The sequence below is a fragment of the Aptenodytes patagonicus genome, chromosome W (assembly GCF_965638725.1).
Source record: "Aptenodytes patagonicus chromosome W, bAptPat1.pri.cur, whole genome shotgun sequence".
Lineage (NCBI taxonomy): Eukaryota > Metazoa > Chordata > Aves > Sphenisciformes > Spheniscidae > Aptenodytes > Aptenodytes patagonicus.
In genome coordinates, this window is record NC_134981.1 from 12916361 (window position 1) to 12929894 (window position 13534).

Genomic DNA, 13534 nt, shown 5'->3' on the forward strand with positions numbered 1-13534 from the left:
GAACCCAAAATGCCTGTGCTACCTCCAGTGCCGTCACTCGGCTCCATTACCAGGCAGACGCCTGCCTCTTGCTCTCTTCCAGTCAATCTGCTCCATGAGAAGCATGAGACAGGCTTCGCAAGAGAGAGGCTGCGTGTTAAGGGCGAGCCTGTGAGACCTCTCCACAGTTTCATTTCCAGCCACCATTTCCTGCTCTCAGTGTGGAGGCACACTACCACCCAGAACCTCGCTGCTCGGTTCACCCAAGGTGAAATACAAACCCATCCATTTTATTGTATTTCTGTTGGAAGAACAGGCCGCGGCCCTCGGGGCAGCTCCGCACTCTGCCGGGGAGCCCCTCTCCTCCTCACCCCTCCCCTCCGCCCGGCGACCGTCGGCTCAGGCAGCACCGAGCGCCACCCCGGCGGGAGGCACCGCCCGCCAACGACATGTGGAGGGAGGGAGGCCGGGCCCCCCGCCCCGCCCCGCGGGCTACCGCACTCGCGCCTACAAGTCGAGCCGCCGCCAGGCCCACGCGCACCGCGGCCCCGAGGGCAGAGCCCGCCCCCCCGGCCGGCTCCTCCCCCTCCCCTCGGCCCGGGCGCCTCAGCCCTTCAAGGACTCCAGGGCGCTCAATGTCAGGCGGGCGGTGTGGCGCGGCCGCTGGCAGGGGGCGAGCGAGGGGAAGCAGTGCCAGCCCTGCGCGAGAGCGCGGCTCAGAGTCGGTGTACCGGCCGCGGCGAGGCTTCCCCGCGCTCTCCCGCGGCTGGGGCGCGCCCACCCCGCAGCATGGAGGCTGGGAAGCGCAGCTCCTCTCTCGGCAGCCGGGACGATAGCAGCGCTAACGCCTTCCCAGCCAAGCCGGCGGCTCCGGCGGAGAAAGCCCAGAGCAGCCCCGGCGGCGGGGGCAGCGGCGGCGGCGTGAAGGAGCATGGCAACTCGGTGTGCTTCAAAGTGGACGGCGGCGGGGGCGAGGTGGTGGGCTTCGAGGATGCCGAGGGGCCCCGGCGGCAGTACAGCTTCATGCAGCGGCAGTTCACCTCCATGCTGCAGCCGGGGGTCAACAAATTCTCCCTCCGCATGTTCGGCAGCCAGAAGGCGGTGGAGAAGGAGCAGGAAAGGGTTAAAACTGCGGGGTTCTGGATCATCCACCCCTACAGCGACTTCAGGTGAGCGCGGGGCTCCCGCGACCGCACGGGGGTAGCCCCGCCGCGGGAGGCAGGGTGGCGCTCCCGCCGCCTCGCACCTCGCCCGGCAGAAACTTCGACGGGCTCCGGCCTGGGGGGGGCGGCGAGCACCAGCGCTCGCTCGGCGGCCGACCGAGCCCCGCGGAGGTGAGGGGCTTCCCCCCCTCGCCGCCCCCGCGGGCGGGCCCCGCCTCGCCCCTTCCCTCCCTCACTCCCCGCGGCGCCTCGCTGCCCCGCTTGGCGACTAAAACTTTGCCTCCCCCGTCCCCCGCCCGTGCGCCGGGGAAGGGGCTGGAAGCCGGCGCGGGGTGGTTGCCCTGCCCTCCGCGGTCTGTGCACCGCCGGTGGGGCGGCCGCGGGGCTTGGCCCGGCGCGGCGCTCTCCAGCGTGCTGCACCCGGGCCGCGCCGGCCGCCCCCGCGGGGCTGCGGGCACCGCCCGGCTGGCGCGGCGCGGCGGGGAGGCCGCGCGGGTAGCGGGGCCGTCCCGGGTTGGTCGCGTCGCGGGGGCCGCCGCATTCGCTGCGTCCGTCGGGCGGGGAGCGGGCGGGGGCGCCGCCGGAGCGGGGCACGGCCCTGCCCAAGGGTGGGAGAGCTCGCTGGGGTGCACGCAGCGACAGTAACGTAATAATTTATTTAAAATCCTGGGGTCCGCGTTGGGCGCATGCCGCCTCCTTCCTGAGTGCCCGGTGTAAAGACTCGTTCACGGTGTCGCGTGAAGGAAGCACGTTTTTGTCAGAGTTGCAGCAAAATAACTTCATCCAAGCTAACGCTGTGTGGGAACCTACGTTTTCAGAGACAGAGCGGTAAATGTGATGCTAAATTTGAACGTTGCTGTCACAATAAGTTGAAGATATGCAAAACTGGAATATTTGCATGAAAAGCAGTGCAAATAAATTCCGGGGAAGAGATATTTCCCTTTAAAATCACATTTTAAATGAAGGATTATTTAATTTTGCTATATATGCCAGCTGGCTATATGCCTTTGTAAATTTTACACTCTACGATATTTGCTGAAGAACTATCGGTGGTGTTAAGCATATTTGATCAACGTCTTGAATTGAACAGCCTGCGTATATACAATAAGTGAATCACATCGGAAACCATTTTTAAAAAAGGAAAATCCAGAATGTTCAATAGTTACATGGATCTTCTAAGAAAAAGTAGCTTAAATAGAACATGCTTCAAGAGGGAATGAGAGGAAATACTTCCAAAGTCTGAGTTTCTGTGGGACTATTCAGAGTGGGGTGTTACGCAGTGAGCTGTGCTAGCACCTTGCAGTTGAGCCCAAGAGCAGTACAGCTACAAGAGCAGAGGAGCAGGGCAGCACTCAGTTATGACTCGAAATCATGCTTCAAATCCCTGCTTTTTTCTGGGTCCCTGGAGGCAATAAGCTCATTCTTTTCCTGGAGTACCTTTTCCCTCTCGCATGCCAGCTCAGCTGCACTAGCAGGTGCATTAAGGGGGGAGAGAGTCAAGAGTCCGCCCACTCCCTTTCTGCCAGCTGGAGAGGGATGTAGCAGGTCACATCTGGTGTTGTGGTAGCATGCGTAGGGGATTGGGGGGACTCTGATAGCCTCTTACTTACCCGTGTGTGTGCATGAGTAACTTTATTCACGTGAGAATTCCATTAAAATGAATGAGATTATTCTTGTGAGTAAATTCCCTTGTTTTGTTGTAAGCTTGGATTCTGAGCGAGGTACACAACTGAACGATGTTTTAGGCAATAGGAGGTTATGCATCATATTTTGTACCATGTAACTTTTTAAGCTGATATGTGAAATAGGTGATAGGTATGTTGATTCTGTTTCATTACACAAATATCTTCTAATTCTGTCCTAATTTTTCCTGTGGGAAGGTTTAGAGATCATAGCATATGTTTACTTATTTTTTTCAGTAGGAGTAAGCAACACTGAATCCTTTTCAGGACTGTCATCTGCATATTCTTAAATTAACTGTATTTTCTGGGGATTTTATTATGTTTTTATTTTATTAGAATGGAGGTGTGTTTTGTAAATAAAGTTCATAGTCTTTCATTAGTCTTGGGATGATGTGGCCTGATCCGGATCCAATTTTTTAGCCAGTAGGACTGTTTCAGTGAGAAATGTGAGATGTTTGTGTCGTTTCTCTTGAAATAATTGCAACTGTATAATGGTAATACTCTTTTTGGGTGGCAGTGTTTATAGAAACATGTGAAGAAGTTGTACTATATAGTATATTCATCTTCCTATGTGGGAATAAGGACAATGTTAGTAAGTGCCTCCTGACAAGTGTCTCTGTACCAGAATAAATGCATATATAAGGGTGGAGTTGTTTTGATTTATTTTTGCATGTGATTTTGTAACAGTGTAATGCTTGTATATAGACAAGCCTTAAAGCTTCCAAAGAGACAGAGGTATTCTAATTTTACTGTGTTAATGTTGATACCACCAAGGGAAAGAACTAAATTTTCTATCAAAATAACAAGAAAAAGGTAAAAAGCTGAATATTTTATGATATCCAAATGGGAAGATTTAGGGTAAGTTTATAAATTTAGCCATTATTAGGGTGTTTGTAGCACATATGAAAATGAACATCACAGTAAATTTTAAATATAGGCACACTTAGGAGAATATTGGGTTAACCATGTAAGACATGGGAAAATTCTGGTACAGGCTCCTGTGGATTCTCTTTTTTTTTTTTTTTCCCCTAGTTCTGAATGCTTGTATGCATTTGCTGGGATACTTTGATGCATTTGGTTACATTTATTGACCTCATTCTCATGATTTTTATAAAACTTAGTATGTTTATCTACACACCGAGCAATATTTTGCTGTGTCATTTGGGGGGGGGCGAGCAGTGTCCCTGCACCCTCCTGCCCCCCTTTTTTTGGTATGAACAGTGTGGAAGCTGTGTCTGTAAACTCAGTGCTCTGTGAATCGGTTACTCGCATCCTTGTGGGGCTTGGTCTCTAGTTTTATGGCTCTTCATCCTGCCTGTGTTTCAGAGAATTAAATTCAATAAGTATTACATAATTTTTTCACAAGGGGACCATTTTGTTCCTGGTTGTCTCTTCCCAGTCTTCTGAGGTTAATGTCTAATTTGGAAGCTGTTATGTAAACCGAGCACCTAATACACATAAAACCCAGCAAAAGACCTCTGTTTATCTCTTCGCAGCTGTGATTACTGCATCTCTAAACTTGGACAACAATTCTATGTAATTGCATGACTCACAAAAGTGAATTTATCGTCAGTGTTTCGGTTAGAGTTTATTGAAGTCCTGCATGCTTTCTGTGAGATACCAAGTGCCTCTGGTCATCCCTGCTTGTGTGCAGAATGAGCCCGTGGGAGAGCATCACCGAGCCAGCCCCATGGCCTCGCAGCCACCGGATGAGAGCAGCATGAAGCCAACAGGAAATGCAAGCAACTGCACATGGTTCTGCTGCTGCCATACGTGTTTCACTCATTTCATAGCAGAGTTGCGGTGGACCTGGGCTTCGGGTGACTTTTATATGTTATGGCCTTCTGGTATTAGTGGAAATGTACGTGGCTGATTTTTAAGACAATTAATTACTCAGTGTCCTTAGGCACATCAGGAGTTTCATTAACACTCAGAGGGCTTGCTTGCACATGCCTGGACTGTTGGGTCCAGCCCTGTGGCATCTCCCTCCCTCCCTGTCTATGAGTACACAGAGAAACTCGTGCTGTCATGGAAATCTTGTTTTTATTACCACATCAGCTAGGGCATCTGTAGTAAGCGTTCTAAAAAGAAATCAGAGTTACTACCTTCAGAGTCACAAGGGAGAGGCATCTTTTGACAAGAAAGAGCAATGTATGAGCAAAACTGAGTGGGAATAAAATGTGTATGAGTAAATGTAGCCTTCACACTTTGATGGATCCAGTTCTTAATTTGACGTTTGAGAACAGCCTTTGACTGAAAGTGGGGACAGAAGTTTTAATTGGCTTCAAGATGAAGTGAAGTAAGACTATGATGTGGAGTTATCTGGCAGAGTAGTGGATAAGGAGGTGCAATGCAGGCAATGCTGAAGGTCTTTTTCCTATATAGATGAATATAAAGTATGAACTGATTTGCTCTACTGATGCTACCTTGTAAGTAAATTTAATGTCAGGTTTTAATGGGTTTTAATCAGGGTGAAAGACACAATAATATTTGCATATGTACATCTAGGTATTTATGGAAGAATATTTTTATGTCTGTTGCTATTAAAAATATTCTCTTATTTTGTGCAGTTTTATGCAACCCATCCATGTTGTCATGCACACGTGCAGCTTAATTTTTCAGTTAAGTATGTGCCAAAGTATAAGTCATAATTGCAACATATTAGTGTGCCTCATGTTTTTTATTATACTTCTCTCAATTTTGAACTTACATTTGCCTCATGCATCAACTTTATTTAATTTGTACGTATCTTTTGGACCTGCCTTTTGCACTTTGTCCCTCTCTTTTGTCACATCTGTAATGTCTCAGTTGAAGCTAATGAGATTTATCTTTTTGTGAGCTGTTACATACTTAGGTTTATACAGAGCAGTAGAGTTTGAAAGTAATGTTATATGTGATGAAGACAAAATGTGTTGTATCATACTTAAGTGTAATTGATATAGATATATGTATGTAAAGTTAAGTATATAAATCATGTTGGTTTATATTAAATAGAACAGTTACAAATTAGTGTGGGTTTTAATGGATACATTATGTCACTGGTAGTGTAGGAGTATGAAATATCTGTAGTTTTGGATTCTAAAGGTAGTCATCTCAGTCTTGTTGCTCAGGATTTGTCATGAGGTTCTCTTACAGTATTGAGACTTTTGAATTATTTGCTAATAAACTGATAATCAGGATTTATAATTATACTGTATACATTCCTTGCACAAACCGATTTCTTTTGGGTTTTTTATTTATGTTTTTATGACTGAAGCACAGTTTTAGCTAGGGCTATCTTTCATGTATCATTTTCAAATACTATCGTGGTGATTATAATTTTTATTTCTATTAAAGAAAAACTTCATACAGTTAAACTATTCCTATTACATGAGCATTCACTCTTTGTACGTGACTAAACATAAAGAACTGTTTAGTATTAAAAAGATTATTAGTAGTGCTTGGCTTTTTATTTGCTGCATTCCAACAATTTTGCACTTTACTTCTGTAAATGCCCCAAAGGATAAAATGACAAAATTGTAGCATTAATCTAAACAATGCATTTATAATGTCCAAAAATTCTTTCTGACAGTACATTATATATTAAGCTTTATAATAGTTCCCCGGGTAAAATGCAACTCCCATAAAGGTAGGCTGAAGAGAAATATGATAACAGTTCTCAAATGCATAAATGGATGTTACAAAGAGGAAAGAAATTACATAGAAGTAATGGGGTGAAATTGCAGCAAGAAATATCAAAATTAGACATTTAGGAAGCATGACCAAAAATAAGCAAGGAAATATTCTATTGGAAATGCTTTGATGTGGAATATGGGCCAGAAATGCATTAGGTTCTTTATCATCTTCAGTTCCTATTATTTTTAATATTGAATAATGTCTCATCATTGGCTGTCACTGATTCGTTTGTTATGAAATCTAGTTGACTAAAGCTAGCTACTGGCATTTCTTTTTGTACCAGTTATAAGCATGTATTAGTGAAAATGGATATCTAGAAGTGTATGTTGCGCTTTTGGACTCATGAGGGTCATGTGTTCTTGTCCTCTTTGAAATTTTCTTCAAGAACCACAAAAGAAAGCCAGCTAAGTCCACCTGAGGTTGGTGCAGCAGCCACTCACCTTCCTGTCCTCTAGGGGATGTGGGGAGGTTTATGCCTTTATTTGTGCAAGGACAGCAATTCATTTTATTGATAAGACATCCTTCTGTCTCTGGATAATGCAGAATACTAATATATAGTTTGAGCTCACATATATGTTGAACATTTCCCAATTTTTATTATGTCCATTCTAGTCCTGAAATAACAGTCCATTCACTGCATTTTCTTTCAAACTTTGGACATGTTATATACTTGAACATAGAGTAATGTTTACAGCAGAGAAAGAGCTCAGTAATCGTAACTCAAATAATTCCTCAGTTCTTTGAGGTACTTCTAATTTAACTTGGGATGTTTTGAAGATCACCTGCAGCACCTATGAAGAAGTACACAAGTACATTTTTTCTGTAGGATGCTTAATTTTAGAATATTCAGCTTCCTCACAATCTAAATAAAGGCAAATGTATTCACCATGATTTTGAGATATGTTTTAAAAAAACCAAAACAACAAACCAAACCAAAACATTACAGAATTCTTATGGGTAATCTAAAAAATGATGTTTTGGGGGTGTTATATGTGAGTCTTTAAACTTTGACCCGGGATGCTCAATATCATGAGACTTCCTCTTCAATTTTCTGATTTTTTTGACTGTAGTGAGAAAAAAGTGCTTGATTAATATTATCTCTATATATACATGTATCAAAATTTAGATCTCATAAGATCAGCATCATGCTTGGGCTCATGGGGGGAAAAGTACTGATTCTGTTATTCCCATTGATTATTTTAGCAAGACTACACATTTTTGAATGTGTACTGGCACTTTATTTGTTAGCTCATCAAAATAAGCAATGCTTATAATCATGTCAGTAAAAGGTTTTTCTTTATATTAGGTTTCTTGGACTTGAGTGTATGGAGGGAACTGTGAATTGGAATACTACGTAAAAGCATGGAATAGTAAATAAAGGTCTGGGTTTAGGATTTGGTTTGAAGGTTTTGGTGACTACAAAGCTGAATAAAAAATGCATAACGTTTGATAAGTTGCTTAGGCTTTTTTATGATTATATAATCAAGTTAAAATTTGAGTGGCTCAGTTTCTGATTGTTCAGTCTGGGGTAGGTTTTTTAGAGTACTCAGAAATAGAGACTTATGAAATCAGAGGTCACTTAAAAAGGATGAATCTTTACCTCTGCATTTCTGTCTACCTAAGATCAGTGACACTGTAATATTTAATTAAACTTTGTCAGCTTTTTTTAGAGGCTTGGTTTGAAGGCTCAATTTGAATTATGAAAATTAGTAGAGAAACTTACTTCATTTGGTTGTAAATAAGCGGTATCCATTCTCACCTCTGCTTTCACTCAACAGCATGCCTGAGAGCCGTTTTCTATGTCAATATACAATTTTTGAGAGAGAAAAACCTCTTAACCTACTTTGCAATGTTTAATTTTTAACCTGACAGTACAGTTCTCATTAATTGCTTGAAAGTCCTTTAGCTGTCTATTCCCTGATTCTTTCCCAGAGGCATGATTTAATTTAAAAAAACATAGTGTATTCAGCTCTAATTATCGGAGGGCTCATTCTAGACACATAGTAAGGTATTTTAATGATCAAAAACTGTATCAGCTGGAGTCAATGTCAGTACTACCTCAAGGACACTGTCATTTAGCTTCCATAATATCTTTTAATCTGATGATAGTCAGATTCAGGCAATCTGCATGGTATTTTGAAATAATCTTATTGCCTTGGTTTGCAATGCAAGTCTGGAGTAAACTTGTGTTCTGAAAATATTCATTTGATTACAAAAGAAATGCAGTCTGTTTCCATTAAAAAAGCAAACACCCCCCCAACCCCGTTCTTATTTATGCCAGTGAAATTCCCACAATTGGAGTTGCAGCATGTAGCTAAGAATAGAATTTTGTTCTTATTTTATTAACTTCTGTGCTGTTTATGTGGATGTCTTATCTAATGAAGCATGTTATTTAACAAATAATTTGATACACTATTGGAATTTAGCATGCTGCTGACATTAATACATTTTCTATCTCAAAATGCCATATTTATTAAAAAATTCTTATTAATATATTTTGCTTTCAGCTAAAAAACAGATTGCTTTATGCTCACAGTCAAAGCTAGTTTAATATAGAAAATGATAGTCAAGTCTGTTACTGTCAGGAATAAGTCTTTTTTTTTTTTTTTTTTTTTTTAAGTGATGTAATTTAAAATAGCCAATATACATAAAAATTGCTTTGACTGTATGGGGGTTTTTTTAGGTATTATTGTTCTTTTTCATCCAGTTCTTAGTCTACAGTCCACTGAAGCTTATGCTTGTGCTGAACCTTCAGTATGTGAAGAACCCCACAGAAATAAAATGTGCCCTCACAATATCAGGTCTTCCAATTCTATACGTAGTGTATTCTGGTTGCCTCCAGATTTTTCTCTCCTGTCAGCAGAGTAAAGTATGGAAGTATTGATGTTTCCTCGGCTGGTTCTGTTGTATCTTACAATAACTTACCAGATCCTCAAAGCAGCACCTCTCTTTGGCATGACTGCAGCAATATGCAGTGTTGTTCTGATATGATCTGAACTTTAAGCAAATCTGTAGATTGCAGTAAATTTAGGGTAATATATCATAGGATCCTAATGATAAATGATTATTCTAACTTGCTCTAGGTCAAAGCTATGGACAATATACACAACCTTTATAAGATATATACAGTAAGATCTATCCAACTCTACCCAGGAGATGGAATAAGAGTATGGGTGGAAAACCATGGGGATGCAATCAAGCTTTCACATGACTACTGAGAGGTTTTCCATCAGACTCTTGAGTGACTTCTGCCTATTTGCTCATTCCAGGAGGACTTATGATTTCTGTCTGGTAGAGAAATTACTATGAAACCAGTATATATATATATACTGCTATACTACCCCCTAAGACATCCTATTACTGCCTGACAGTACATACTTGCAAGCTTCTGGGTTCCCCAAACATTCTGGGCTACAGGTTCCTTGGGATGGCTGCATATGTGCTTGTTTGCACTTGATTTATCAGTGAAGATAACACAGCCAAGCTTGTCTGTCACTCTGGTTCACCTTGTCTTCACTGCCAGACAAGCTCAGTAGTAAAGCAAAGATTTCCTTGCTCCAACTAGGGATTAGTCTGTCAGACAAAAACTTGGAAACAAAACAGAAGTAGTAAAATAAATAAAGCATATACCTCAAGCTTCAGTTAATAATTGGGTACCTTTCTTGTTACCCACCTTACCAATAATACTTCAGAGATTTCCTGTTTTTCAGAGCTGTGTCCCCATTGTTTATGGAAACTGTTATCTAGGTGAATCCCTAAATACTGAATCCTGCTTTTGATGTCTTTTATTTATAGCATTTCTTATGGTCTAATTTTCAGGTAGTGAAATCCTGCTATAGACAACTTGCAATTCTCATTTGAAAGTTAGCAAGAGCATGGTGATGTAGTCCCTGACAGATCAGTTACGTAGTTGGTTTTGGTTTGGTTGGTTTTTTTTTTGGATAACAACTTCTCTTTTCCCTCATTCTGTTTTTCCTTCCCCCTCCTACATCCCTTCCTGAAGATATAATGAATTCCTTTATATAAATGGAAATGATGCATTGATTTTTTTTTTTAAATTTGTTAGCTCTGCTATGCAGTTTTTCATTCTTACCGAGTCTGTTAGCTAGGAGATGCTGAGCTGTTAGTTCAAACTAGCAGAGAGAAGTTAGACTAGGTATTCTTCATAGTGTCTTGGAGTTTGTAAATAAATACCTTGTAAAAATTAAAAAAAAAGTAATTGTATGCACATTTTCTATTTCCCATGCAGGTTGGCAGCTTTCTGTTGAGAATGCACCTGATGCAACTGAACATACTGTCACCATAGACCTAGTAACAAGATACTTTGCCCAAATTGTCCCCTCAGCCCATTTATTGCCAGCTTGGGAATTCTAGTGTTGCATACATCTAAGATATAATTATAAGAAACACACTTCTGTAATGCAAAGGGTGTATGGTATCAAGAGTAAGCACTGCCAGATGGCAGGCAATCTAACAGAGCATTTAAAAAGGGTCTGAAATCCGATGGCTTATTAAGCAATAGACGTTGCATGTATGGGACAAGTGAGAGAAAGGTAACCTAATTTAGGTGCCCACGTGACCAAACCTGACTTTTAATTGCATACATCTTGTCAGTAAATATCTGAAATGCATGTTTTTACTAACTTATAGGTGTTTACCGAAATTTGGAACAGAATATTAAATGCAATGATATACTGCTGGGTGTTGAAAAGTTGAGTAGGATTTGTACATGTACTTATTGTGTATTTATTGAAGTAGTGAAAAAAAAAAGTTTCCCATTTCTGGAACAGCTTTGAAAATGTAAATTTTACCCAGTGCTCTGCACAGTGTGCAAATATATAGGATGTTAGATGAAGATCCGAGATGGAAGTCAGGAGCCTATCTATCTTTGGATTTCAGAACAAGTTAGGGACCTAGATACTTGTAAGCATCTGGACTCTGTGGCTGAACATCTTTCAGAATTCTAGCCATAAGGAGCCATAAATGGTAAAACTGATTTTCAGAAAATGTCACCCATGGGTGCTGTGCATTTTCTGAATTAGTATATCAGAATAATTTGAATATGCTTCATGTTTAGTTTCTGTCATATTATATATTTTGATTGTGCAGTTTACAGATCGATATCTTTTCTAAGATTATGATGAGAAGTTCTATTAATCATTTTTTGCCCTCAATTTCTTGCTGTTCTCCACCAATGAATTATTAACACCTATTTGGCTGTTCTAATTATTACACATCTTTAGCTTCAACATGTTTGAATAGTTCATAACTCACTGTCCTCCAAAAATGAGACATAAATATTTGGCTAAATTAAATTTTGTCTTTCTGAGGAATATTGGCTTGTGGCTAAAACCTCTTCAGAGATCTCCAAAGTAAAATGTTTTCATTTGCTGAAGGCTAGAAGCCTATTTATTATATTTAGACAACTTCATTTTCAGTGAATATGGATGGAAGATAAAGATGGACATCTGGTGTTTTATTCACCATGGTAAAGGGAAACTTTGTTTTGCTGTATCAAAGCAACAATCATCTGTCTGTATGGGAGTAAATAGCTTCTGTGGTACTTTTGCTGTTGTTTATAGTTCAGGTCATAGGTCCCTGACCAAAGTTTCATTGAGTGCTTATTTTAGAGCCACTTATCATTGGCTATGATTATAGGCAACTTTACTTGCAGGCAAACACTTTCCCTTGTCACCTTTAACCTGTACTGTGTGGCTGATCTCGAGAGCCAGCACAGGGGCTGTGCCGTCGTTAAGGAATATGGACAACTTTGAATGCTTGAAGATTGGAGAAAGAGAATTTTTGTACCAAGAAACTTCAAAGTCAATTGTGAAAAATGAACACTCTACCAAAATATAAAGTGGAGAAGTAGATTATTAAATAATTCCCTTTTATATTTTTTCTGATAAATATTTATAGGTGAAGCATATAACAAAGCCTGTAGTTAAGTTTGAATAAATTTTCAGATCTTAATATCTTTATCAATCTTTTATTTTTCAGGTTGAAAACTGACATGTTTTTCTGCAGTTTGAAGTGACTTCCTTTCTTTTTTTTATTAAAAAAATAAAGGCAACTGTGGAGGAAAAAACCTTTATCTAATATACATATTTTGTATAACAACTTTACTTTAGATGGTTCTGTCTCAATGAAGATCTTCCATCTTCCATCTTCCAGTGGCTCAACAACCATTTCATATGACTAAGTTAAAACAAAATAATTAACAAATATATTTCAAGCCTATAATCTGCCATAATTCAATAAATACTTTCAACACATAGGTTTGCAAATGTAATATATATTGTTTTTTAGAAATGGATCTTGACCATCTATTTCAGTGTTGCATATACCTGTGACAAACTGTAATGGAACCTCATTTTTTAATTACAACCAGCAATACTCCTGCTGGCAAAGGTGTACTGGAAAGAGAAAAGGCCTCATTGCATGTAAAGGCAATCTCTCTGGACTGCTTGATATTGCAGGCTATCTCCTGTTTCACAGATCAAAAAACATCTAATAAATAAGTATACATAGGTTGTTTTGTTGTTGGGGTTTTTTTGGAAGGCATTTGATTGTTTGCTTTTTTAAGAATAACCAAAGCCATTTCATTGAAAAAAACTTCTTTGTTTCCTTATATTGAATTAAATTGCAAAAGGGCCATTCAGCAATTGCATTCCATTACACTGACCAATGTTCATAAATGTCAGAGACAGATTTTACATCCCCAGAAACTTGGTTTGTATTCCAAACCTCTACCCTTCACTGAGCTGCTCGCAACAGCAGTATGTGAGGTTTTGCTCAGGCCTGCTTGCGTGGAGTTTGCTGGAGTGTTAGAGGGTAAATAGCATGAAAAGATGATGAGGAGCAGAGGTAAAACTAACAATATTACAGTTATGTAGGCCAATAACTAGAACATCTTTGAACATCATGTATTCTCTTTCTTGTTTGCTTTGTTTGCTTTTCTGGGTTTTCCTTTTTGTTTTAAACAAGTGAATATCAGGTCTATCTGATCACTGCTCTGTCTAGCTACATAATTAG

At 40.7% G+C, this 13534-nt stretch overlaps 1 protein-coding gene across 2 annotated transcripts in view; it reads left to right on the top strand.

Annotated features, from left to right (window-relative positions):
* Nucleotides 1–768: 768 nt before the first annotated feature.
* LOC143171899 (potassium/sodium hyperpolarization-activated cyclic nucleotide-gated channel 1-like) overlaps nucleotides 769–13534 on the top strand; it is a 211609-nt gene continuing 198843 nt past the window's right edge. Inside the window, exon 1 of one of the 2 annotated variants that reach the window (XM_076361067.1) lies at nucleotides 769–1148. In XM_076361067.1, coding sequence (XP_076217182.1) covers nucleotides 769–1148 — 380 coding nt within the window. The remainder of the gene's footprint in view (nucleotides 1149–13534) is intronic. The other variant, XM_076361068.1, reaches the window with a different exon arrangement.